A 27,508-nucleotide genomic window follows, 5' to 3' on the forward strand; every position below is an offset into this window, starting at 1 on the left:
ATTATACATTCCTGAGAGAGATGTATCAATGAAAGCATTATGCCATGCAAAGGCTGATTGAAATGTAAGCAGTATATTCCCCAAAAAAGAAAGCAAAGTATGGGGTAAATTTATGTTTTGTGAAGCACAAAGTGGATATCCTTGGGGTTTCAAACCTTATAAGGGAAAGCAGACTGTACTTAGCATGATAATTATTCGGATCTTCCATTGTCAATGCGTGTAGTAATGGAGTTACTAGACCCCTTACTGGGGAAACATTACTGAGTTACAATGGATGTTTATGTGAATGCTAACTACACGGTGGTTAAAAGAAAGAAAGAAAGAAATTCTTTCTTTTAACCTCATATGAATGTGGTTAAAAGAAAGAATTTCCATGGAAGTTAAGTTTGTTCGCAGTCAAGAAAGGAGTGAAAGCTAGGTTTTTTTCTCAGAGAGCAGTGAGTGAGTAGAATAGTTTGCCTTTAGGGGTAGTGAGTGCATATAGTTTGAATGAATTCAAGAGAAGATTATGACAGTTGGTGTGGGTGATTTATGACCACCCTCAATGAGTCCTTGGACTCCCAGGAGGTCTCAGATAATAATAATTATTATTTACTATTATTATTAGCTTTGTTCTTTTTCTCCAAATCTTCCTAAAACATTTCTATATGTTAACTGATATTGAGTTCCTTCTCTGATGTATGGATCTCTCTAACAAGGATCAATTTTATTCTTTTTATGTCAGCTTCCTTCTCTAATAACTCAAAAAAATTTTATGCTTCTTCATTAGCAGAACTTTTTTTGGGACCATAGGCAGAAATAAGTTTCAATGTCCATTTCCCCATTTTGATGTTTGGCTACATCACCCTATCTGATATTCCCTGTCACTCAAAAAAATATATACAGTCTCCTACTTGTATATGGAATATGATTTCTACCATTGATTTAGCTCTCAGAACCTCTGCATAGAATACATTATAAGCTAACTAACCTCAAGACTTGCTAAACTGGTTCTGGAGATTTTTAAAAAAAAGGAAGGAGTGAGTCACACACATGCTGCCGTATCTGGCTCACCTGCTGCTGATAATTTTTTCCCTCCACTTTAATTCAATGAAACCTATATATGTTCAAGATCTCCATTCACCACTATGCACAGGAAGGCATGAACTAATTCAATCTTAAACTATTCCACATTTTCCTTTCAGTCTCATCTTTTATATTTACTTATTTTATTTAATATTAACACACACACACACACGAGTGGCCATGAAATGTATTCAACGAAATTCACCAAACTTCGTATAAGTACACCCTGCCACATGGAGTTTGATTTAGTGAAGATAAAAAAAAAAAATAGTACAAAATTCTACCACCAGGGGACATTTGGTGATAGAATTGCATGCTATTTGCATAATCTCACTGTTTCTACTAATGAGTTGGTGGATTATAAGGAAGACCAAAATGGATTTGCATCATTCTGATATGATTGTAGTGCAACAGATCTCATCTTACCGGAACGTGCACTGCTAGTCAAGCTTTACTATCAACAATGCAGCAACACTAATGTTGCACTTTGAGAATTCCAGTGTTTGAAGGATAAGAAAAAGGTCTGATGACAATAACAAATCTTAGAAAAATTATTTCATGATTTGAAAATGGCATATCTTTAGCAGTGATGCTATGAAAAGGATGCAAATTATTATTACTCAACAAGCTGACGAAGTTGCAACTGCCATCATGGAACACGAAATGAATAATGGACAAGGATCCAGCAGTGCTTGGGCAATATCAAGGCAATGTGCCATACTTAACTGTGCCATACAAAATCCTGCATTAAATCAAATTCATCACCATGAAGCAAAAAACTTTGCTTTTTGATTCATGGTGATGAATACAGCCGAATTTTGATGCCAAAACTCGGCTGCAGTTTGCCTTGATATTCTTAGCTCAAATGGAGGTGGATGATGCATGGCCATGGAAGATCTTGTGGAGTGACGAGGCACATTTTTATCTGAACAGAAGTGTTAACTCACACCATCGGTTCCCAACCAGTGGTACACATACCCCTGGGGGTATGTGCTGGGCCGTTCAGGGGTACACGAAAAATAATCAGTAATGGTGGAAAAACAAATAAAGTAAACAAAATGTAAAACGTTAGTTATGGAACAATAAATGTCGGTATTTAAAAACAGCTGTTTTAAAAACAAGGGGTACAATTTATAGAAATGGGTTTAAAAGGGGTACACAAGTAGAAAAAGGTTGGGAACCACAGACTCACACAATTGCCGTATTTGGATTGCAAATAACTCGAATGCAATGATCTTTAGCAGTGAGGCCAGGATGAGGATGCAAGTAGGTTATTCCTCAACAAGTTGGCTAAGCTGCAAATGCCATCATGGAACACGAAATGAATAAGTAGCACAAGCATCCAGCACTGCTTGGGCAATATCTGGCAACCAGACATGCCATACTCAACTGTCTGGAAATCCAGCATCACATGCTGAGATTTTTCCCTTACAAGATCTCCCATACTCAAGTTTTGCCTATTGGTGATGTGGAAACTCGACTACAGTTTGCCCTAACATTCTTAGCTGAAATGGAGATGGATGATGCATGGTCATGGAAGATCAACGTGATGTGGAAACTCGACTACAGTTTGCCCTAACATTCTTAGCTGAAATGGAGATGGATGATGCATGGTCATGGAAGATCGTGTGGAGTGACGAGGTACATTTTTATCTGAACAGTAGTGTTAACTCATGCAATTGCTGCATTTGGGTTGTGAATAACACTTGTGTTCCATCAGACCCCTTTACACTCATTGAAAGTCAGTGTGGTCTGGTTTCACTGCATTGTTTAATATTGGTCCATACGTTTTCAAAGCACTTCGCCCAACAGGACTGGTGACTTGTACCATCTCTGCTGTTAGCTATCGAGAGATGCTGTGCAACTTTGTTGTTCCATTACTGCAGCAGTGATGATGCTTTGACTATACCATATTAATGCAGAATGGAACACCACCTCACATTGGATTGCTGCTGCAGCAAATGTTACGAAATCACTTCACAAAACACAGTGATTAGTCATGCATTTCCCATAGCATGCCCACCTCATTTGCCTGATCTTAAACCCTGTGACTCTTGGTTGTTGGGCCATCTGAAATGCATGGTGTATGAAGGACATGTTCTTAATGTAGCAATCTTGAAAGACAGAATAATGCAGCATGTGTGAGTCAAATTAATGCAAATCTGTTGCATTCTGCTGTGGAAAATGCCATTCACAGAATGCAGTTCTTAGAACATCTGAAAGGAGGACATATTGAACCACATCTGCATGTTACATGAACACAAAAATTGATTTGTTGTGTCTCTTCTAGCCATTACTGTTTAATTAATCCCAAACCAGTTGCTTATAGTGCCAAATGTCGCTTGGTGGCAGAATTTTGTACAATTTTTTATCTTCTGTAAATCAGAACTCCATGCATCAGTGTACTTTCACCAAGTTTGGTTGAATTTTGTCAAATACATTTTTCACTATAGGAGTCTGAAAAAAAAAACATACCAAAAGGTTCAGTGTTTCTAATTACTTATTAATTATCTGATTATTATTAACAATCAACATACAGATATTAAATATTAATCATCAACCATTTATGTATGAAGGGTCTGCTCCATCCATGATGTTGACATGGCTCTCCATATATTTCTGTTACAGGTTATTCATTCTTGTAAATGGATGACCACGCTCCAGATCTGAAGGAATCAGTTACAGTCATCTATTCACACAGATCACTGAATAAAAATGAAGGATTGATATAAAGTAAGATATGGAAATTGTTTATTAAATCTTTTAACATCAGAGATTTTAACTTCACCAACAATCACCTTTTGTAGTTAACTGTAGACCATTTGATTTTATGTTTATTGGTTAACATGAATTTATTTATATAAATTAAGTGGATATTAAATCCAGCATTATTTCAAAGCCGAATACAGAAACTATAAAAGTTTCATACAAAATTTGACCAGAGAGTTTACGGGAATACACTCGCTGGCATTTATGAGTTGCCCTAGCCAGACCTTATAGGAGAACATGATCGCTACCCAGGCAGCCATATATTCACCTCCTACTGATCCATTTTGATAAGGTTTTACTGGCCTGACAGCTCAAAATCAGTTCGAAACAGCTGTCAGGCCAGTGAAACCTTATCAAAATGGATCAGTAGGAGGTGAATATATGGACACTTGGGTAACGATCATGTTCTCCTATAAGGTCCGGCTAGGGCAACTCATAAATGCCGGTGAGTGTATTCCTCTCTCGCATACACTCGCCGGCATTTCAAAGCCGAACACAGAATAGTTTCTGTATTCGGATTTAAAATAATGTTGGATTTAATATCCACTTGATTTATATAATTTTGCATTGTCGAAATTAAGCCTTTTGACTCTTTATTTTAGCAAATACTTTACGCACTGACCGAGAGTTCGCTTATGAAAAATACACCTCTCCGACACTTCAAGTTTCTTATTACTGAACAAGAGTTTTTGCTCTCTTAAGGTTTCTGCCTAGTCGTGCCAGTAAAACCTTATCAAAATGGACCAATAGGAGGCGAATATATGGATGCTTGGGCAGTGATCATGTTCTCCTATAAGGTATGACTAGGGCAACTTGTAAATGCCAGCGAGTGTATTCATGTAAGCTGTCTGGTCAAATTTCACAAGAAACTTTTATAGTTTCTGTATTCGGCTTATTTTCGAAAACGTTATTTAAAAAAAAAAAATTATTTGTCTTTTAATGGTTTTTTTAATGTTTAATCAACTTTGTGATCTAGGTATTTATATTTTTGATATTTAAGCCCTGAAGAAGCAATTTTTTCTATTTTAAGTGGTGAAACTAGTAGGTGTCACGTATTTTAGCAACTAATAAATTCCCATTGTTACTGATATTTATAGTTAATCTATCTTAATTGAACAATTTCTTCAACTTTATCTACATCACCCCCCCCCCCCCCCACCCCCCCCCCCCCCCACCCCCCCCCCCCCCCACCCCCCCCCCCCCCCACCCCCCCCCCCCCCCACCCCCCCCCCCCCCCACCCCCCCCCCCCCCCACCCCCCCCCCCCCCCACCCCCCCCCCCCCCCACCCCCCCCCCCCCCCACCCCCCCCCCCCCCCACCCCCCCCCCCCCCCACCCCCCCCCCCCCCCACCCCCCCCCCCCCCCACCCCCCCCCCCCCCCACCCCCCCCCCCCCCCACCCCCCCCCCCCCCCACCCCCCCCCCCCCCCACCCCCCCCCCCCCCCACCCCCCCCCCCCCCCACCCCCCCCCCCCCCCACCCCCCCCCCCCCCCACCCCCCCCCCCCCCCACCCCCCCCCCCCCCCACCCCCCCCCCCCCCCACCCCCCCCCCCCCCCACCCCCCCCCCCCCCCACCCCCCCCCCCCCCCACCCCCCCCCCCCCCCACCCCCCCCCCCCCCCACCCCCCCCCCCCCCCACATGTAATTTTTACAATTTTTCTTATCATCTTTAAAATTGGTATGATAATTCCTGTTCTCCAATCTTCTGGTATTTCTCCCGATTTAATGATTTTGTTGAAAAGTGTGGTAAGGAATTTTAAAGTTGTTTGCTTTTTCCTTCTTTCCAGAGTTCTGATGGAATTTGATCTATTCCTGGTGCTTTGTCAGATTTCATTTACTTGAGAGTATTTCCACTTCCAATGAAAGGATCATTAGGGCATCGTGTCTTGAGTTAGTGTGGGGCTTTGTCATTAGGTAGTTATTGCTTTCATTCTTAAAGGTTTCTTGGTGGTGTTCCATCCATATTGCTTTATCGCATTTGGATTTCTGTTTCCTTGCCCTGATGGTCGATCATTGTTAGAGGTAGTAGTGGTAAAAAGTTTTTTGTAATTTCTTTAATTGTGTTATGTAAGGTTTTTGAATAATGGTGTTTATATGCCTCATTGCATTATTCTGCTTTTTTGTTTAGCCTGTTTCTTTAGCCTGTCTGCAGAGTTTATCAATTTCGTTTTTGAGTTGTTTGTATTTCTTCTGAGGTTTGGCTATTTATTTTTGTTTTTAGTTTTTCTTTTTTTCTTACATTTTTCTAAAATTTCATCCATTTATCATTGGGTCTTATAAATTCCAAAGTTTCCTTTGCCGAGTTAATTAATATTTCTTTTCCTGTTTTCCAAAGGTTTTCGGTTTCATCTGTTTGAGTCCTATTTATTTCTTCAATTTTCTTAATGTAGTCTAATCTTATTTGGTTATTTTTTAACTTTTCCATGTAGAGTTTATCAATTCTATTTCTTTTATAGTTGACTTTGAATTTTATCTGTATTGTTGCACAGAGGAGTTCATCGTCTGTATCCAGCTCTAGGCTTTTGAGTGGTCTTACGTTTTTGATTGAGGTTTTCCATTTATTTCTGATTAGGATATAATCTATACAATTTCGTATTTCTCTATCTGGGAAGGTGCAGGTGTATTTAAAACTAGGTCTATGGTAAAACATTGTGTTTCAGATGACAATGTTGTTTTCTTTGCAGAAATTGAGCATAGTTTCTCCCCTTCATTTTCGGTTTCAATTCCAAATTTCCCCATTACATCTTTTAGCTCTTCTCTGAAAGTACCGATCTTAGCGTTGAAATCTCCAATTATGAATAAGATATCTCTGGAGTTGGTATTATCTATTCCTTTTTGGAGATCGTTCTAGAATAGTTTGATGTCTTCTTCTTCACTGTGACTTGCATCCAGTGCATAAATCTGAATAACCTTTATGTGTAGTCCCTTTTCTTTGGCTTTTAGTCTAATTCCTATTATTCTGGAGATAGGCTTGATATCTGTTATACTTGCAGTAAGATTTTGTTTTATTAGAATTACAACTCCTTCTCTATGTACATTGTCTCTTCTTTCTGAATAGAATAATTTGCTCTCTGGCATGTTTGGGCATCCTTCTCCTGTCCAGTGAGTTTCTAAGATTCCTATAATATCCCACTTTATCCTTTTCAGATTCTCTTGTAGAATTCGGAGTTTTCCTGCTTTGTATAGAGATCTGATATTTACAGTAGCTATATACTTATCACATTTTGCTGATCATGTAGAAGATTTCTCACCAACACTATGTGAGGCTCGTGTTGGCGCATCGGCTACCCTGTATGCTGTAGTGTGAGGCATATTCTCGGTAATCGTGTAATCCATGGAAGTTTTTGGCATTTTCATGTGGCTGGCTTTCCATTCCTCTGCCATACCCTTTGGTCCACGGCTCCTTATTCTTTATTCAGAGCAACCTGTTGGGGCTTTCCTCACCCGCCACCCAAGGGACGCACCTGGTAGTGGTCTGGTCTCCCCCAATAATTTTTAAATCTTTAATAATATGAATACTAAGAATACATACCTGAACCACAAGTCTGGCATAAATCAGGATCACATTCTCGTACTGCAAGATAACAAGGACACTGTTTTGTGTTACACTGAGCTTTACATCGGCATCCTGGAAATCTCTGCTGACCTGTAAATCAAAGTATGTATGAATCAAAATAACTAAGTTCGTGCATTTAGTTCTTTTCCTACTTTCAATTATTGCTTAATATTTGCAGGTAAAATCCACCGATAATGACATATATGAGACCTGATAATTAAATAACAAAGCTATCTTAATAAATATCCATATTCAATTAAGACAACCTATAACCCTTCCTTATGTTCTTCCTGATTCTTGAACATAAGGAAGAAATATTTTTAAGCTTTTCCTTTTTTTAAATAGTAATCTCATAAACTAAGGCTGTCAACCTAGTATATTAGTAGTGTCAATGGGCAGAAATTTGAAGGGGGGGGGGGGTTGAGCATTTTAAATGGGATGTGTTTTCTTTTCTTTCTTTCTTTTTTGTGAATAGAAAGAAATCAGGTCTAGCAAATGTGGCTAGTGATATAGGATTTCTAGTAGGTTATCTTTTTTTTTTTTTTTTTTTTACACCACAAATTGTTGTCCAACTTTTGCATTCAGAACTAACATCTGACCAAAATTTTGAGTTTCAAATTAATTTCATCACCCATTGCCTTTATGTTGTTACTTATTCCTTTGAATTACTTCAACACTTAAACACCTACAATTTTGTACCAAACATCTTATTTCAACAGTTTCATAAATTAGAAATAAATAAAAATAAAACATACCAATTTGATTTCAGTTAATAGCAATGTATAAAATGCATTTCAACATTTTCATAAATTAGAAATAAACAAAAATAAAACATACCAATTTGATTTTGGTTAATAGCAATGTATAAAATTAGTTCAACAAATTTGAAGGTTCTCTTGTTCTGATAAAAATTTATGCATGCATGTACACAAATGCTGTTTTGCTGTTTGAGACACTGTTGCCACTTTGATTTCAGTTGTTATGTTTCAGCTATAGACAAGTGGTCCTTATGATAGCATAAGTGACTCATTTATTCATTTCAGGTTCCACAGTTTAGCAAACTGATCAAATGAGTCATGATCACACATGTTTAGTTATACTTAAATCATTCTTTACTAGAATGTAACAGAACCGTAATTATAATTATAAATATTATTCATCAATAAAACTGTAAACTATATATAATATCCATTTAGTTAAAGCATATATGCTAAAAGAAATGATAAAGAAAATAACTATGGGTGGGACTATTTCTTCTAGGTAATATTAATGAATGACAATTTCAATGAGGTGAAACTGAATAAATATTAGGAAACATAAGAAAAGAATGTCCTGTTTTGTGAATTTCTAAAGTTAGCCACTCTAATGCAGGCAGTTACTTTCTTTTATTTAAAAAAAAAACTATCATAACCTATTTCAAAAATGGCAACTAGTAGTAGCAACAATGACATTCTGGACTTGAGGGAAATGGCTGGAATAATCAAACTGCAAAGAAGTACCTGCTTCAGCAGATACAACAGCATTATTATTTCTTTTCTCAAAACAATAAAATGCAGTAAACTAAGAAATTTCAGATACTGAAGTGTAAAATGCTTCCTGTGAGAATTTAAAAAAACAGAAAATTAGATAAAAAAGAAGTTATTTATAACTGAGTAACTGGCATGGGGAAAGAGAAAGGGGGTGGTGTAATTGGGATACCTCAAAAGGAACAAACTTTGAATTAATCAGCATATGATATACAGATAACTTTTGTATAACACGGCACTTATACAATGCAGTCTACAAATTGTAGTAACCCTTGTTCAGCGCGTTACTTACACAACATGATTTCGATATAACACGGTCTACAAATTGTAGTAACCCTTTATCTTTTCATATCTTTTTCACTGCGCAACTTAAAAATCAAATTTTATCTTCATTAAATTTGCATCTGCCCATATCGTGCATGTAGATATAAGTAGCGAATTTATATTAGTGGAAATACCCTTCAGCATGCATGTACGTCAATTGTTTACAGTAAACGAAGACAATTGAATTTGTCATCATTTTCTGCCAGGAAAGCGCATTCAAAATCATAAGTGCATTAATCTCAAGCTGAGCACTTTATTTTCTGATGAGTTACATATAATATGTAATGCTTTTTTGTGTAAAAAATTAATTTTTATAGTAATGGACACTTGGAGGGCTTTTGCGATATAGTGAAAACAAAATAAGTGAATTAATTGATGGAGAAACAGATTTAAATGAGAAGGAACTGGTACAATTAATAGATGACGTAGAAATGAGGAAAGTTCTGTCGAAGATTCTGATTGCAATAAATCTGTTAAAGAATTCAGTTTAAAGAAATTAGCAGAAGGATTGGACTTAGCAAGAAATTTAGGAAGTTATTTTACCGATAATGATCCTTCAACAGAGGGATCCGGAAAATTCATGAGACAACTGGATATTTGTTTAGCTTCATATTATGAACTTAATAAAAAATTGCATCATAGTGGTAAGCAAGGTCTTATTACTGACTTCTTGATAACTAAACCAGCCAAAGTAGGCAATGTGAATTATGCAAATGATGTCCAAGGCATTTCAAGTGATGATAATGTCTGGCCAATCATAAATAAAGAACATCTACAAAATGTTAGTTTTGAAGACAGTGATGACGACTAAATTATGCACTTTATTTTATTTTGCCTAAAACATTTATGCATTATGTGCAATGAAGTTTGCGTACAGTTTTTAATTTTATAAGTTTATACTATGTATTTGTTTCATAGTTTATGTTTTCTTAACTTACATGAATTACTTGAATTAAATAAAAAAATATTTTTGTTGCGTATGTCGGTTTATATAATTTAAAAAAAAAAAACGATTTTTGAACATAACCCTACTTTTTCAATGTGATCTGAGTCTCGCATAACGTGATTTATATAACGCAGCATTTCTACGGAACCTAATATCTGCGTTATACGAGGTTTTACAAGTACAGGCAGATTTACCTGTACTTCGCATATTTTCAACATATAAATTTACTGCAGAGTGCTTAAGGGTCAAAGCTGTATAACTGAGCGAGGAGACCTCACATAGTCTTTAAAGGAATGCGGAGAACTGACCAGGGCTTCTGACCTAATGTCCAATCCTCACCTTCTCGTGGTGCACCCTGTTGGGTATCTACCCGGATACTGAACAAACGAGGATGGGCTGGCAATTTGGGATTTCTTCTTCTTCTTCTCTTCCGTCTAAGCCTGGTTGAGTCGCCTCTTGAGCAGGATCTTCCAGTCTTCTCTATTCCTTGCTGTTTGAAAAAGTTCCTTATATGTTTTGCATCCCGAGATGTTCTTTATTAATTTCACCCAGGTAATTCTTGGTCTTCTTTTTTTCAGTTGGAAAAGTATCGATTAGGACGTTAGGAAGTCTGTCTGCGTCGATGCGTACGGTGTGTCCAAACCATCTCAGTTGTTGTTTTCTAATTTTTTCTATTATTTTCTTTTTATACAATAGTTCTTGTCTGACAGTGATGTTTGTTTTCTTTTCTATCCCACTTGTTCTATTTATTTTTCTTAAGCATTTCATTTCAAATGCCAGCAGTTTTTTCTCTTCTCTTTTTTTAACTGTCCACGCTTCTGCTCCATAGATGACTGTTGGTATAATTATTGCTTCATATCATTTTACTGTAGGCTTGCTTAGATATCTTGTTTGTTTTCCAGATTTTCCCATGGTGGTCCATCCTATCGCTATTCTGTGCTTGACTGTTTTGAGTTCATCTATTGTTTCTGTTAGTTTTGATCCAAGGTATATGACGTTGTCTACTTGTTCTAGTTGTTCTCTGTTTAGGGTGGCTGAGATGGTAGCTCCGTTCCTCCCTATTTTCATCACTTTTGTCTTTTGTATATTTATTGACATGTCATATGTTTTACAGGTTTCGTTTAGCTTGTTGATCAACTTTTGTAGTTCATTTGGGGTTCTTGCAAGAAGGACGAGATCATCTGCATATTTGATATTATTTATGTTTAAACCATTGACAGTGATTCCAGGCTCATTGTCTATTGCCTTCTTTACAACTTCTAGATATATTTGGGATTTAGCCGACCAAATTGTAATTCTTATTGGCTTAAACCAAATTACAAAATGACAGTACAACATCACAAAATTTCATGTCGGCTGGGGCATCGCCAGGTTAAACAAGGCCCCTGTTGTTTTCACCAAGGGAACCAGGGCGAACAGCGAAAAGTCAGCTACTGGAACAAATCTGAAAGCACACCCCAACTCAACATCACCAGAGTTAAAGATCGGTACTATCAACATAAGAAGCCTGAATAGCAAAGAAATGGAGCTAGCTGAGGAATAAATAAGTACCAAATCAACATAATAGGGGTGACTAAAACAAAAAAGACAAAAACTGTTGAGATGTTTCTCAGCAATAAATACAAAATGTTATATTCAGGCAATGGCAATCAAGGAGAAGAAGGAGTAGCCATAGTATTCTACACAAAATACGAGGCTAATCTTCTTGAATGGCAGGCAGTCTAAAGTAGAGTGATGTGGGCAAATATCAGAATGGGGAACTGGAAAATGAGACTTATTTGTGCCTATGGTCCCACAGAAAGTTCTACTAAGGTAGAAGTGGAGGAATTTTTTGAGGATTTAGAGAAAGCATCTGACACAATGAAAAAGAAAAGTTGTTCCTTGTTGGGGATCTAAATTAACAGAGTAGGAAATGACAGTAAGACATACAAAAGTATATTGGGAAAATTTGAAGAAAAGAGCAAGCTAATAATAATGGTAAATATTTGTTGGATTTCTGCTCAGGACATGGACTGGTTATTACTAACACAAGGTTCCAATATAAAAATGTGCACAAATTCACATGGAGAGAAGAGGCTAGGAATGAGAAAAGTCTCATTGACTATGTTATTGTTGATAGTGATGTTTTCTCCCTGGTGCAGGACACCAGAGTGTACAGAGGATTTGAAATTGGAAGTGATCACTATTTAGTCTTGAGCAGGATAAAATTGAATTTCATATTCAAAATAATAACATGTAAGAAAGTTTTAAAGCAAATAAAAGTTGAGTAGCTCTCAGATATGAACTGTAGACTAAAATACACAAAGATTATTGAAGAAAAAATGAAAGAGTTTCAGAACAGGAACCAAACATTAGAGATTCAGTGGCAATCCTTGAAGAAAACCTTGATTGATTCAGACAGAGAGGCATGTGGTGAGGTTGTCTGCAAGGATAGAAAAATGAGAACTCCATGATGGACACAGGAAGTTAAAAAGGCAGTGAAGGAAAAGAAGAAAGCATATCAAAAGTTCCTGGCAAATAAGTCAGCTTGTGCTCTTAGAGAATACAGAGACAAATGTAAGAAAGCAAAACACTGTGTAAAACTAGCTAAACAAAAGTCATGGGAGGACTTTGGCAAGAACATAGAAAATAAATATCAAGAAGGTGGCAAAATATTCTAGAGGTTGTTGAAGAAGCTTAGGAATGAAGGAAAGAGTGCTGTAAAAGGAGTGAGAGATGATAAAGGTGACATTAGAATGGGAGAAAAAGATATCCTTGAAGTATAGAGTAATTACTTCAAAAAATTGCTAAATGAAACAAGCAGTGATAGCACAGTGGTAAACAACACTCAACAGGAATATAGTCAGGAATGCATATCCATACTTGAAGTAGAAAAAACCCATCAAAGGCTTAAAATGCGGAAAGGCAGCAGGAGTAGATGATATTCGACCAGAAATGCTGAAGTATGGTGGTATAAATGTCTTACAGTGGCTGCACTGCATAGTTCAGAAGGCATGGACAGAGGGACGAATTCCTGATGATTGAAGTAGAGCTCTCATAGTACCCATATATAAAAAGGGAAATAAAACTGAATGTGAGAATTACAGAGGTATTTCCCTACTGAGTGTTCCTAGAAAGATATATGCAATATACTTGAGAAACGGTTGAGAAGAATTGTAGAAGAAAAGCTTGGTGAAGAACAAGCTGGATTCAGGCCAAATAGAGGCTGTCAGGATCGGATCTTCACTTTACAACAAATAGTTGAGAAAATATGGGAATATAACAGGATCTATATTTGAGTTTTGTCGATCTGGAAAAGGCATATAACAAGATGCCAAGAGAGAAGCTATTCCATACTCTACAGTTATATGGTGTCAATGGGGCATTATACCAAGCAATACTCAGTCTTTATTTGAGTTGTAAGTCAGCAGTTAGAATTGAAGGAAGTACAGGAAGATGGCTTAATGTTAAATCTGGTGTCAGACAAGGATGTATATTATCCCCTCTGTTATTCATTATCTATATGGATCACATTATGAAGGAAAGTGGTATTAAACCTGATATCAGAATTGGAGATGTTAATGTCAGCTGTTTGCTATATGCGGATGATGTTACACTTCTAAATAAATCCACTACAAGTTTGCAAGATTCCCTGACTAAATTGAATAACTGTTGTAATAGATATGGTATGAAGGTCAGCAATAAAAAGACAAAGACAATGAAAATAGGCAGAATCGTTGGAAAATGTCAACTGCATTGTGAATGGAGAACCTGTGGGACAAGTAAAATATTTCAGCTACTTAGGCACGATTTTTAGTGAAGATGGAAAATTAAATATGGAAATAGACAACAGAATCAACAAAGCTGGTATGGTAGGAAGTCAATTGAATAAATTCATATGGAATAAGAGAGAAATTAGTCGGAACACTAAATTATCTGTATACAAGAAAGTGTTCAAACCAGTTTTAACTTATGGATCTGAGAGCTGGGTCAGAAGTAAAACACTTGACCAAAGACTAGAGACCACAGATATGAGAGTCCTGAGAAAGATTAGAGGCGTGAACAGATGGCATGAATGGCAATATCATATTAAAAATGAGGATATTAGGAAAGAACTTGACATTGTCAGCATCCAGGAATGCATTAGCAGAGCTAATCTCAGGTGGTATGGTCATTTAAAGAGAATGGGTGAGGAAAGATTGTCAAAACAAGTGTTCTCTGCCATGTTGGCAGGAAAATGATCCAGAGGAAGACCAAGATACAGGTGGATTGATACGGTATAAAGTTCCTTAGACGATAATAATATAAGATCTGATAATATTGGAGTCTTGACAAGTAATAGACTGATCTGGAGGAAAATTGTAGATAGGAAGTTAGTAAGATGTAAATTTTTCTTGTAGTACTATCATATTCCTGTACACCTCTTGAGGGTACTTGGCAGGAATTTGATGATGATGATGACGAAGTTTACTGCAGTTAAGCACTGGATAATATCATTGAAATAGGAATCTTCAAAAGAAAAAAAAAATTCTTTTTATGTAACTCCCATGCAGAAATCGCTGGGAATCTATGGTAAATTAAGACTTTGATCTGGCTAATGATTTTTTTTTTTTTTAAATCATTTGAACATCTGCATAAAGGTGAAAGGCTCAAATTCTGAACTACTACTATATATAAATTTGTGATATTAATAACAGCCTCAAAATTTCAAGGTAAGCAGCACAATTTAACATTTTTTGTTGTTCATAAAAGCAAAATAACCATATATCTAAAACTGTATGCACGATACCATACAGCCATATTTAGAATTTTAAAAGAAACAAAAAAGATTGTCCAAACCATATTTATTTCAAAATATGGTATTCTTAAAACATGTTTCTTATACATATTCAATAAACTAATTTTCAATGCAAGTATGTTTGAAAATAGAACAAAAATAATTTCAACAAAATTAAAGAACCGTAAACTTTTTTTCCATTGCACTGATTTGAAAATTAAAACACTGCAAATATTTCCAGTAATAAATAAATTACTTGCCTGCAAATGATATTACATCATAGTTTAAATTAATTTATTTTGTTCAGATATAATTTATTTTCACAAGTGAAATTAATTTTTTTATAATTCTTGCGAACAAACAAAATAAGTCGAATGTGAAACCGAAAGGCAATTTCTGATATAGGAAATTCCAGTAAAATAGTTTAAGTCAAGTTGTCATAAAAACCTGCAACTCCATTATAATAAGTAAAGTAATGGTTCCAACAGTAAGGGATGGATGGATGGAGTTGAGTAATTACAAAACAAAAGACAGAAACTGCTTTTATTCTAAAAAATTGTAAGATGTTTCATGTACTTGTTGCACTTCAACCTAGTGTTAAAACAAGAACTGGTCAAAAAGAGAATTTTAGATTTAGCATTGACTGGCATGAAAATAGCATACTGCACAAAGGCACATGTATGATGTATCCTAGTGACAGAGAAAATCATTTGAACAGTGAAGATATAGGGTAGTTATTGAAGCTGCTGCTATCTGAGGTTCAATCAACAAGAAGAAGCTGGATCTAGATGTCCATAAATGGTGTTACACACTATGCTTGTTTTTATGGTGCAAAAAATAATATAAAAATTAAAATATGGAATAAAAACTTTCAAATGTAAGTTATGTTAAATAATCAATTATTATTTAATAGCAGTAAAAATTTTGGCCATGTTTTTCACAACCATTCTCAATGTATATAGAAAAGAGTTAAAACAAGAATAATTTTCTTAACTCTTTTCTATGTGATTACTAAATCATCCTCATCATCATTAAATTCCTGCCATGTACCCTCAAGGGGTGTACAGGATATTATGACAGTACTACATGAAAAAAATTACATCATTACTAACTTCCTATCTACAATTTTCCTCCAAATCAGTCTGTTACTTGTCAAGACTCCAACATTATCAGATCTTATATTTCTATCGTCTAAGGCACTTTGTACCATATCAATCCACCTATATCTTGGTCTTCCTATGGGTCGTTTTCCTGCCAATCTGGAAAAGAACACTTGTTTTGCTAATCTTTCCTCTCCCATTCTATTTAAGTGACCATACCACCTGAGATTAGCTCTGCTAATGCATTCCTGGATGCTGACAATGTCAAGTTCTTTCCTAATATCCTCATTTTTAATATGATATTGCCATTGATGCCATCTGTTCATGCCTCTAATCTTTCTCAGGACTCTCATATCTGCGGTCTCTAGTCTTTGGTCAAGTGTTTTACTTCTGACCCAGATCTGCTCTCAGATCCATAAGTTAAAACTGGTTTGAACACTGTCTTGTATACAGCTAATTTAGTGTTCCGACTAATTTCTCTCTTATTCCATATGAATTTATTCAATTGACTTCCCACCATACCAGCTTTGCTGATTCTGGGGTCTATTTCTATATTTAATTTACCATCTTCAGTAAAAATCGTGCCTAAGTAGCTGAAATGTTTTACCTGTTCCACAGGTTCTCCATTCACAACACAGTTGACATTTTCAATGATTCTGCCTATTTTCATTTTCTTTGTCTTTTTATTGCTGACCTTCATACCATACCTATTACAACAGCTATTCAATTTAGTCAGAGAATCTTGCAGACTTCTAGTATAAGTCTTCAAGATTCTCTGAAGATGATGTTATACTTAGAAGTATAACATCATCCACATAAAGCAAAGAGCTGACGTTAATATCCCCAATTTTGATATCAGGTTTAATACCACTTTCCTTCATAATGTGATCTATATAGATAATGAATAACAGAGGGGATAATGTACATCCTTGTCTCACACCAGATTTAACATTAAACCATCTTCCTGTACTTCCTTCAATTCTAACTGCTGACTTACAACTCAAATAAAGACCAAGTATTGCTTGATATAATGCCCCATTGACACCATATAACTGGAGCGTATTGAATAGCTTCTCTCTTGGCACCTTGTCATATGCCTTTTCCAAATCGACAAAACTTAAATACAGATCTTTGTTATATTCCCATGCTTTCTCGACTATTTGTCGTAAAGTGAAGATCTGATTCTGACAGCCTCTATTTGGCCTGAATCCAGCTTGTTCTTCACCAAGCTTTTCTTCCACAATTCTTCTCAACCGTTTCTCAAGTATACTTGCATAAATCTTGCCAGGAACACTCAGTAGGGAAATACCTCTGTAATTCTTACATTCAGTTTTATTTCCCTTTTTATATATTGATGACAGAAATTGTTAACAGCGAGAATGTCATGCCGAAAATGAATGTACGTTCAAAAGAGAAGGATGGTGTGAAAGAGAGGCTACTATTTCTTCCCTCTGTCCAGGCTTTCTGAACTATGCAGTGCAGCAACTGTAAGACTTTTATACTACCATACTTCAGCATTTCTGGTCGAATATCATCTACTCCTGCTGCCTTTCCACATTTCAAGCCTTTGATGGCTTTTTCTACTTCGAGTATGGATATGTATTCCTGATTGCATGCCTGGTCAGTGTTTTTTTTATCACTGTGCTGTCATCATTGCTTGTTTCATTTAGCAGTTTTTCAAAGTAATTACTCCATACTTCAAGGATATCTTTTTCTCCTGTTTTCATGTCACCTTTATCATCTCTAACTTCTTTTACAGCACTCTTTCCTCCATTCCTAAGTTTCTTCAACAACCTTCAGAATATTTTGTCACCTTCTTAATATTTATTTTCTATATTCTTGCCAAAGTCCTGCCATGACTTTTGTTTAGCTAGTTTTACACACTGTTTAGCTTTCTTACATTTGTCTCTGTATTCTGTAAGAGTAAAAGCTGACTTATTTGCCAGGAACTTTTGATATGCTTTCTTCTTTTCCTTCACTGCCTCTTTAACTTCCTGTGTCTACCAGGGAGTTCTGATTTTTTTATCCTTGCACACAACCTCACCACATGCCTCTCTGGCAGAATCAATCAATGTTTTCTTCAGAGTTTGCCACTTAATCTCCAAGGTTTGATTCCTGTTCTCAAACTCTTTCATTTTTTCTTCAATAATCTTTGTGTATTTTAGTCTACAGTTCACATCTGAGAGCTGCTCAACTTTTATTCGCTTTAAAACTTTCTTACATGTTATTCTTTTCAATGTGAAATTCAATTTTATCCTGCTCAAGACTAAATAGTGATCACTTCCAATTTCAAATCCTCTGTACACTCTGGTGTCCTGCACCAGGGAGAAAACATCACTATGAACAATAACATAGTCAACGAGACTTTTCTTATTCCTTGCCTCTTCTCTCCATGTGAATTTGTGCACATTTTTATGTTGGAACATGGTGTTAGTAATAACCAGACTATGTCCTGAGCAGAAATCCAACAGATATTTGCCATTATTATTAGCTTTGCTCTTTTCTCCAAATTTTCCCAAAATATTTTTGTATGTCTCACAATCATTTCCTACTCTGCTATTTAGATCCCCAACAAGGACCAACTTTTCCTTTTTCATTGTGTCAGTTGCTTTTTCTAAAGCGTCAAAAATTCCTCCACTTCTACCTTAGTAGAACCTTCTGTGGGACCATAGGCACAAATAAGTCTCATTGTCCAGTTCCCCATTCTCATATTTGCCCACATTACTCTACTTGAGACTGACTGCCATTCAGGAAGATTTGCCTCGTATTTTGTGTTGAATATTATGGCTACTCCTTCTTTTCCTTGATTGTCATTGCCTGAATATAACATTTTGTATTTATTGCTCAGAAAGATCTCACCATTTTTGTCTTTTTTGTTTCAGTCACCCCTATTATGTCGATCTGGTACTTATCTAATTCCTCAGCTAGCTCCATTTCTTTGCCATTCAGGCTTCTTACGTTGATAGTACCGATCTTTAACTCTGATGTTGAGTTGGGGTTTGTTTTCAGATTTGTTCCAGTAGCTGACTTTTCACTGTTCACCCTGGTTCCCTGGCAAAAACAACTGGGGCCTTGTTTAACTGGGCGATGCCCCAGCCGGCATGAAATTCTGTCATGTTGTACCATCATTTTTTTATTTTGGTTTAACCAATAAGAATACAATTTGGTCGGCTAAATCCCAAATTACCAGCCCATCCTCGTTCATTCAGTATCAAAGTAGATACCCAACAGGGTGCACCACGAGAAGGTGAGGATTGGACATTAGGTCAGAAGCCCTGGTCGGTTCTCTGCATTCCTTTAAAGGCTATGTGGAGGTCTCCTCTCAGTTATACAGCTTTGACCCTTAAGCACCCCAATTACTAAATTACTAAAGTGATTACTAAATAACTTAAGGAATTCACAACGTATACTGGTATATAAATTAAAATAAACTTTAATATATACTTCCTATATTTCGGCAACATCATGTTGCCATCTTCATAGGAACATAAGATTAAGACACATGCACGCAGTCCTGATGGTGTCCCCTAGCAGGTTATATTAGATATTCTTGGCCATTGGGCTGAAGTTCTCAGGATGTACATCTCCAAAATTTGGGGCACTCTCATGCATCCAAATTTGTTGAGGTTTGGCATGTTTCTTAGGACTGAAGCTGATTCCATGAATAGTCTTTCAAATTTATACTTGCTGCTGTGTATTACTGTGGCTTTCTTCCACCATATTCTGTGGCGTGTATCCAGAGCATGGTCTGCAAGCCCAGAGTGGCTGTAATGGTGGAACCGGATGTAGTCCTTGTGTTCTGAAATTCTGATATTCATTGTCCTGACTGTTTGGCCAAAGTAGGACAGCTTACAGCTGCAAGGGACCTGGTATACACCAGGTAGGTCTAAGGGAAATGGTTGGTCTTTAGTGGAGCAGATAAGGGATGCCAATTTTCTATATGGTTTGTAACACGAGGTCAGGTCATGTTTATTCAGGATTTTGGTAATTTTTTGGGAGGTGCCCTAAATGTAGGGAATGCTGATGGATTTAGAGTAATCTTTCTTGTGAAGGGGGGGGGGCGGCTTTGGTTTACTGGTTTTAGTATTTTTTGGAGGTTGTAGCCATTGGCTGAGAAAGTGTTAAGGATGTGATTTAGTTCAGTGGTTAGAGCATTGTCATTTGAACAGATTAGTTTAGCCCTGTTGTATAGTGTCTTAATAACTTCGTATTGTTGTGTGTGTGAGTGTGTGGATGGGGGAATTGTTGGTGAATGTATCTGCCTGTATGGGTGGGTTTTCTATAAACTGAGTAAACCAAGGTTCCATCAGGCTGGTGGGTGACTAGTGTGTCTAGGAAAGGGAGGCTGTTGTTTTCCTCTTTTTTCTAGTGAACTTGATTCTGGAGTGTTAGTTGTTTAAGTGCATTAAGAAGGAAAGGAGTGTATCAGAGCCATGTGGCCAAATAGCGAACACATTGTCAACATAGCGAAGCCATATGGTAGATTTTTGTGGGGCAGAGTTTAAGGCTTTCTCTTCAAAAGTCTCCATAAAGAAGTTGGCCAAGGGCGGGGAGAGTGGCAAATCCATGGCTGTCCCTCTATCTGTTTGTAGAATTTCCCTGCCAAACGAAATAGCCTGAGTTCATTGTGAACTGAAATAGGGCTGAGATATCGGAGGGAAATTTGGCTTGGATGAGCTCTAAGGTTTCCTTGAGTGGGACATTTCTGAATAAGGAGGAGACATCAAAACTGACCATTATGTCAGTATGTTGGTGTGTAAGGTTTTCTACACTGGCTTTAAAGTGGGCTGAGTTTTTTATGTGTGATGGTGTGTTGCCAGTATAGTGTGTGAGTGCTTTGGCTAAATGTTTGGCTAATTTGTACGTGGGAGAATCAATGCCATCCACTATGGGATGTAATGGCACGTTTTGTTTATGTATTTTTGGGAGCCCATAGAGTTGAAGGGTTTTAATTTGTTAGTAACTTCCACAAGCCAAGAAGTGTCCTTCTTAAGGAGCTATGGAGTTTTCTAATTTGCGAGTTGGTGGGATTGTATTCAATGGGGAGGTAAGTAGCCCGATCTAATAATAAAACATTAAGTTTACCTGCATAGTCAGTATGGTTGAGCACAACGGCAGTATTCACCTTATCCGCTTTGGTGATTACTATTTCTTCATCTTTCTTCATTTCCTGTAGAGCCTTATATTCACTATTGGATATGTTGGTTTTTGGTGGTCTTGCTTTGGTGAGAACACAAGCTACATCCAGTCTAATATTGTTGGCGATATGGTTTGGAAGGTGGCGGATTCCATGTTCAATCTAGATCATAATTTCTTCGGCCGGTATTTTTCTAGGGGGCAATGGCGAAATTGTGGCCATGTGTAAGAGCGTTGAGTGCTTCAGGCATCAAAATAACAAGAAAGGTTGATTACCATGTTGAGTGGTAGTTTTGGTACGGAGGTAGTGTTCTTTTTTAGATTATCAAATTTCTTGATATGTCGACTCCGTATTTTCTCAAATTCTTTATCTGCCGAAGTGCACAAGACGTCATATAGAATTGATCAAATTTTGTGATTCAGTGTGTTGGAAAGCTCTTCCTCTATAGCATCCGAATAGCTTTGTTTGTGTCAGCTAGGAAAATACACGTGGCGGTAATTTGTTCTCGTAGCAACGCAAAGCTGGCATGGTTATAAATTTGGAGAGCCTTCTGTGAAAAGAAACAGTGCATAAATTTCACACAATTTGGGATTACCTGATTATCCCAGCAGCATTTTAGGAAGGTCAAACGATTCAGTTGTCTCGATAACTTCAGCTTCAGTTTACCGTATTGGCAGGTTTTGTGTGCGATGGAATCTCCGTGGATGATAGAAATTCTCGTAGAAAGGCTTATACGTTGGTTGCACATGATTACTAAATAATTTAAGGAATTCACAACGTATACTGGTATATAAATTAAAATAAACTTTAATATACACTTCTTATATTTCGCCATCTTCATGGGAACATAAGATTAAGACATGCTCTGGATACATGCCACAGAATTCGATGGAAGAAAGCCACAGTAATACACAGTAGCAAGTATAAATTTGAAAGACTATTCATGGAATCAGCTTCAGTCCTAAGAAACATGCCAAACCTCAACAAATTTGGATGCATGAGACTGCCCCAAATTTGGGAGACGTACATCCTGAGAACTTCAGGCTAACGGCCAAGAAGAATACCTAATATAGCTAGCTGGGGGGGGGCACCATCAGGACTTTAGGAAAAACAGTAGTTTCCCCGCTTCTACCTCATTTGCTGTTCTTAGTGCCTGCATGCATGTGTCTTAATCTTATGTTCCCATGAAGATGGCAACGTGACATTGCCGAAATATAGGAAGTATATATTAAAGTTTATTTTAATTTACATACCAATATACGTTGTGAATTCCTTAAGTTATTTAGTAATCATGTGCAACCAACGTTTGCACATGATTTTGCAACATTTGCACATTGCACATAGAAAAGAATTCTCGTAGAGAATTCTTTTCTATGTGCAATGAGAATAATTGTAAAATGAGGCTGAAAATTCTGCTCATATTAAATGTTTTTATGCCATAAATGTTAGTGAAGTGAATATGGAATTAATGTTTTGGGGATTTCTTGTTTTTTTTATATTTTCTCAGTATTTTTGAGTTTTTTTTTTTTTTTTAAAACTGATGTGAAATTGTTTTTACAATGCTAACATCAGCGGTGAAAAACAGCTGATGTTAGCAAATACTTAATGCAACACCCAGTCTAATTGCCATTATGTAACCTAGACAGTACTTCAGCATACATTACTTGGACTTCTCTAACCACTGTCTTGAAGAGTGGGTGGCAGTAGCAGGATTATGTGCCTATTGATTGAAGAGCCCCTCTTTCAGTCCCATGACTATCTAACAGTCACCTATAGAACTGTTTCACTGCTATCTACAATTTTCCTCCAAATCAGTCTGTTACCTGTCAAGACTCCAACATTATCAGATCTTACATTTCTATCTTCTAAAGCACTTTTTACTGTATCAATCCACCTATATCTTGGTCTTCCTCTGGGTCTTTTTCCTGGCAACCTGGCAGAGAACACTCGTTTTGCTAATCTTTTCTCTCCCATTCTGTTTAAGTGACCATACCACCTGAGATTAGCCATGCCAACGCATTCCTGGATGCTGACAATGTCGAGTTCTTTCCTAATATCCTCGTTTTTAATATGATATTGCCATTGATGCCATCTGTTCATGCCTCTGATCTTTTTCAGGACTCTCATATCTGCAGTCTCTACTGTTTGGTCAAGTGTTTTACTTCTGACCCAGCTCTCAGATCCATAAGTTATTTTTGGCTTGAATACTGTCTTGTATAAAGATAATTTAATGTTTTACCTAATTTCTCTCTTATTCCATATAAATTTATTCAATTGACTTCCTACCATACCAGCTTTGATGATTTTGTTGTCTATTTCCATATTTAATTTACAATCTTCACTAAAAATCGTGCATAAGTAGTTGAAATGTTTTACTTGTTCTATAGGTTCTCCATTCATAATACAGTTAATATTTTTGCCTATTTTCATTGTCTTTGTCTTTTTAATGCTAACCTTCATACCATATCTATTACAACAGTTATTCAATTTAATCAGGGAATCTTGCAGACTTGTAGTGGATTTATTTAGAAGTATAACATCATTTGCATAAAGCAAAGTGCTGAGATGAATATCGCCAATTTTGATATCAGGTTTAATACCTTTTCTTCATAATGTGATCCATATAGATAATGAATAACAGAGGGGGATAGTGTACATCCTTGTCTGACACAAGATTTCACATTAAACCATCTTTCTGTACTTCCTGCAATTCTAACTGCTGACTTACAACTCAAATAAAAACTAAGTGTTGCTTGATATCATTGCATGCCTGGTCAGTGTTTTTTTTACCACTGTGCTATCACAGATTGCTTCATTTAGCAATTTTTCAAAGTAATTACTCCATACACCAAGGATATCTTTTTCTCCAGTTTTCATGTCACCTTTATCATCTCTAACTCCTTTTACAGTACTTTTTCCTCCATTTCGAAGCTTCTTCAACAACCTCCAAAATATTTTACCACCTTCTTGATATTTATTTTCTATGTTCTTGCCAAAGTCCTCCCATGACTTTTGTTTAGCTAGTTTTACACAGTGTTTAGCTTTCTTACATTTGTCTCTGTATTCTCTAAGAGCACAAGCTGACTTATTTGTCAGGAACTTTTGATATGCTTTCTTCTTTTCCTTCACTGCCTCTTTAACTTCCTGTGTCCAACATGGAGTTCTAAGTTTTCTATCCTTGCAGACAACCTCATCACATGCCTCTCTGGTTGAATCGATCAATATTTTCATAAGGGCTTGCCACTGAATCTCCAAAGGTTTGGTTCCTGTTCTCAAACTCTTTCATTTTTTCTTCAATAATGTTCATGCATTTTAGTCTGCAGTTCACACTTGAGAGCTACCCAACTTTTATTTGCTTTAAAAACTTTCTTACGTTCTTCTTTTCAATATGAAATTCAATTTTATCCTGCTCAAGACTAAATGGTGATCACTTCCAATTTCAAATCCTCCTTACACTCTGGCACCAGGGAGAAAACATCACTATCAACAATGACATAGTCAATGAGACTTTTCTTATTCCATGCCTCTTCTCTCCATGTGAATTTGTGCACATTTTTATGTTGGAAGCTTGTGTTAGTAATAACCAGTCCATATCCTGAGCAGAAATCCAACAGGGATCTGCCGTTATTATTAGTTTTGCTCTTTTCTCCAAATTTTCCCAAAATATTTCTGTATGTCTGACAATAATTTCCTACTCTGCCATTTAGATCTCCAACAAGGACCAACTTTTCCTTTTTTCATTGTGTCAATTGCTTTCTCTAAAGCCTCAAAACCCTTCTGTGGGACCATAGGCACAAATAAGTCTCATTGTGTAGTTCCTTATTCTGATATTTGCCCAAATCTTTCTTTGGTAAGGATATAGAAGATAATTGTCAAAAAGGTAGAGAAATGTTCTGAAGGTTACTGAAGAAGCTTTGAAAAGGAGGAAGGAATACTATATATAGATTTAGAGATAATAAGAGTGACAAAAACTGAAGATAAATATTCTGAATGTTGGAGTAATTACTCTGAAAGATTGTTAAATGACTCAAGCAGTGAAAGAACAGTAACAAAAAATATTTAAGAGGACTGCATCATTAGAACATATCAATTTGAGGGAAAAAAAAGAAAAAACAAAACATCAGAAACCTGAAATATGGAAAAACCTGAAATATTGATGATATTCAACCAGAAATGCTTGATACAGAGGTTTATGGTAGCTGCACTGCATAATTCAGAAGACTTGGTCAGAAGGTCAAATTTCACATGACTGGAGCAGATCTTTAATATCAAGATTAAGGGGTCTGGTACAACAAAATGTAACTGTACCTTCAGATAACAAAACCAAGCAATTAATTTCCAAACAGTGTCAGGTAAACTGAGTAATTATAATAGAACTTATCTATAAAATGAGAAACAAAATTGGACTTAAGACTCACAGAGGAATATCTCTACTGAGAGTTCCATTTAAGATTTATGCAAGCCTACTTTAGAAGAGATGTAGAGAAATTATGGAAGAGAAATTTGGGGAATAGCATGCTGAGTTCATGCTAAATAGAGATTGTCAGATTTGCACTTTTTGAGAAGAGTTAAAAATCCCAAGAATATGATGACAGCATATACCACCTGTTTTTTCAGCAAAAAAAAAAAAAAAGTCATCTAAAGAATACTAAACAACTTAAACATTAAAAAATGTTCAAGTTCCAATGGCATCTCTCCAACTGTATTTCTAACATTGTGCTCCAAAGCTAACTCTTGTCTTATATTGCCTCTACCATCTTCTTTATATAGCTGACATCTATCTCAATGTGTAGAAGCAAACATGCATCTAACCTATTCCAGAAAAAGGGAGATAAAATTCTGCCATTAAATTACCAACCCCATCACTATCACCTCAGCCATCTGTCTAGAGACCTATCACAGTTAATCAGCAACCCACAAGCCTGGATTCTGTCAATCTAAATCCACAGCTGATCTCTTAATCTACATCACTCACTACTAAACACGTGCCATGGAAATGTTAGGAGAAATATGCTGTAGCTGATGGTATCTAGCTTCAAGGCCTGCTCAGTGAATTATCTTCTTTTGGTCTATGTGTCATCTTCTGTTAAGTGAGTAGCTAGTTTTCTGTCTGACTGTTCACTGTGCCATAGTGGATGGATCCTTCTCTTTGAATTTTGCTACCAATGCAGGAGTGCATCTGGTTTCTGTTCTATCACCTACTCTCTTTCTACATGCATAACCCACTTTCAGTTATCATTAACTCTATACAGGGCTTTGCTGATAAAATAATACAACTCACAACTCCATTTATCCTATTCATTTGACAAATCATGCAATGCTCAGACATTCCAAGCTTCTAGATTATCTACAACCAGTGCTTTAAACACTATTGGCAATGTCATACTTTAATGGGGCAAGGATAATTTGGCCACATTCAATGCTACCAAAATACATCCTTGCTCTTTTCTCTTGTACATGGGATCTCAACTCATCTATCTGTAATACATAAATCACCCAACAGAATTAAATCTCTTTCCCTGGATTCACAATTACTTGGCATAAACACATTATATCATACCTTCCTGAGCTCATAAAGGAATGATCCCTCGCTCAGTGACTTACTTCAGCCTTTGTCCTACAGATGCACTGTTTCAGCTGTGTTTTTTTTCTATGGGTACTTCCATAGACATTGTCCCAATGAATTGGTACGCATCATTCTTCCACTTCCTGGTGGGCCAGTTAAAACAAAAGCAGCAGCTATCAAACATCCCTTTTCGGTACACCACATCCGCTTCTCTTCTTCCCTCTTGTATTCCATCTATCTATTCTTCTAGAACAGCCCTCCTTATAAATGTTACACAACATCTACGACCTCTAGCTCTTCAAGAAAAATATGAATAAATTTCTTTCCTAACTGTTACCTACCCCCCCCCCCACGCACACACAATGGATTTTTCTCTGTCTTGTGTATAGCTTGTGTGTGGTATATGGTAAAAAAAAAATGTAAGAGGAGAGAAATCATCTGCAAAATATGGCTATATCCTTGTTTTCAGACTGCTTGCACTTTGTGACTCCACAGAAATCCAGTGGTAATATATTTTTCCTTGCAAGAACTGTGAAGGGATGCATGAAAAGATAAAATTATATAGTTACTAAACCTCCATTTTTCTTACAATTCTTAAAATTTGTTTTATCCCGATTTATATATAATTCTAATTTCTTTAAAGTTTTTCCATCAATGTGTGAGAATATCATTTTCCACCATGTTAAATTGTTTTTCTTTGTCATACAATGCCACTTGCACAGACATTGTATGGCGAATCCAAGGATGAGCACTAGATATTTAA

General features: G+C 36.6%; 1 protein-coding gene across 4 annotated transcripts in view; it reads right to left on the bottom strand.

Annotated features, from left to right (window-relative positions):
- E(z) (histone-lysine N-methyltransferase E(z)) overlaps positions 1 to 27,508 on the bottom strand; it is a 516,600-nt gene that overhangs the window by 57,897 nt on the left and 431,195 nt on the right. For all 4 annotated transcript variants that reach the window (XM_090413305.1, XM_090413314.1, XM_090413324.1 and 1 more), the window contains one exon: positions 7,367 to 7,480. In XM_090413305.1, coding sequence (XP_090269431.1) covers positions 7,367 to 7,480 — 114 coding nt within the window. The remainder of the gene's footprint in view (positions 1 to 7,366; positions 7,481 to 27,508) is intronic.

This window comes from Typopeltis vanoorti, chromosome 2 (assembly GCF_054136105.1).
Source record: "Typopeltis vanoorti isolate ZY-2024b chromosome 2, IOZ_Tvanoo_1.0, whole genome shotgun sequence".
Taxonomy (NCBI): domain Eukaryota; kingdom Metazoa; phylum Arthropoda; class Arachnida; order Uropygi; family Thelyphonidae; genus Typopeltis; species Typopeltis vanoorti.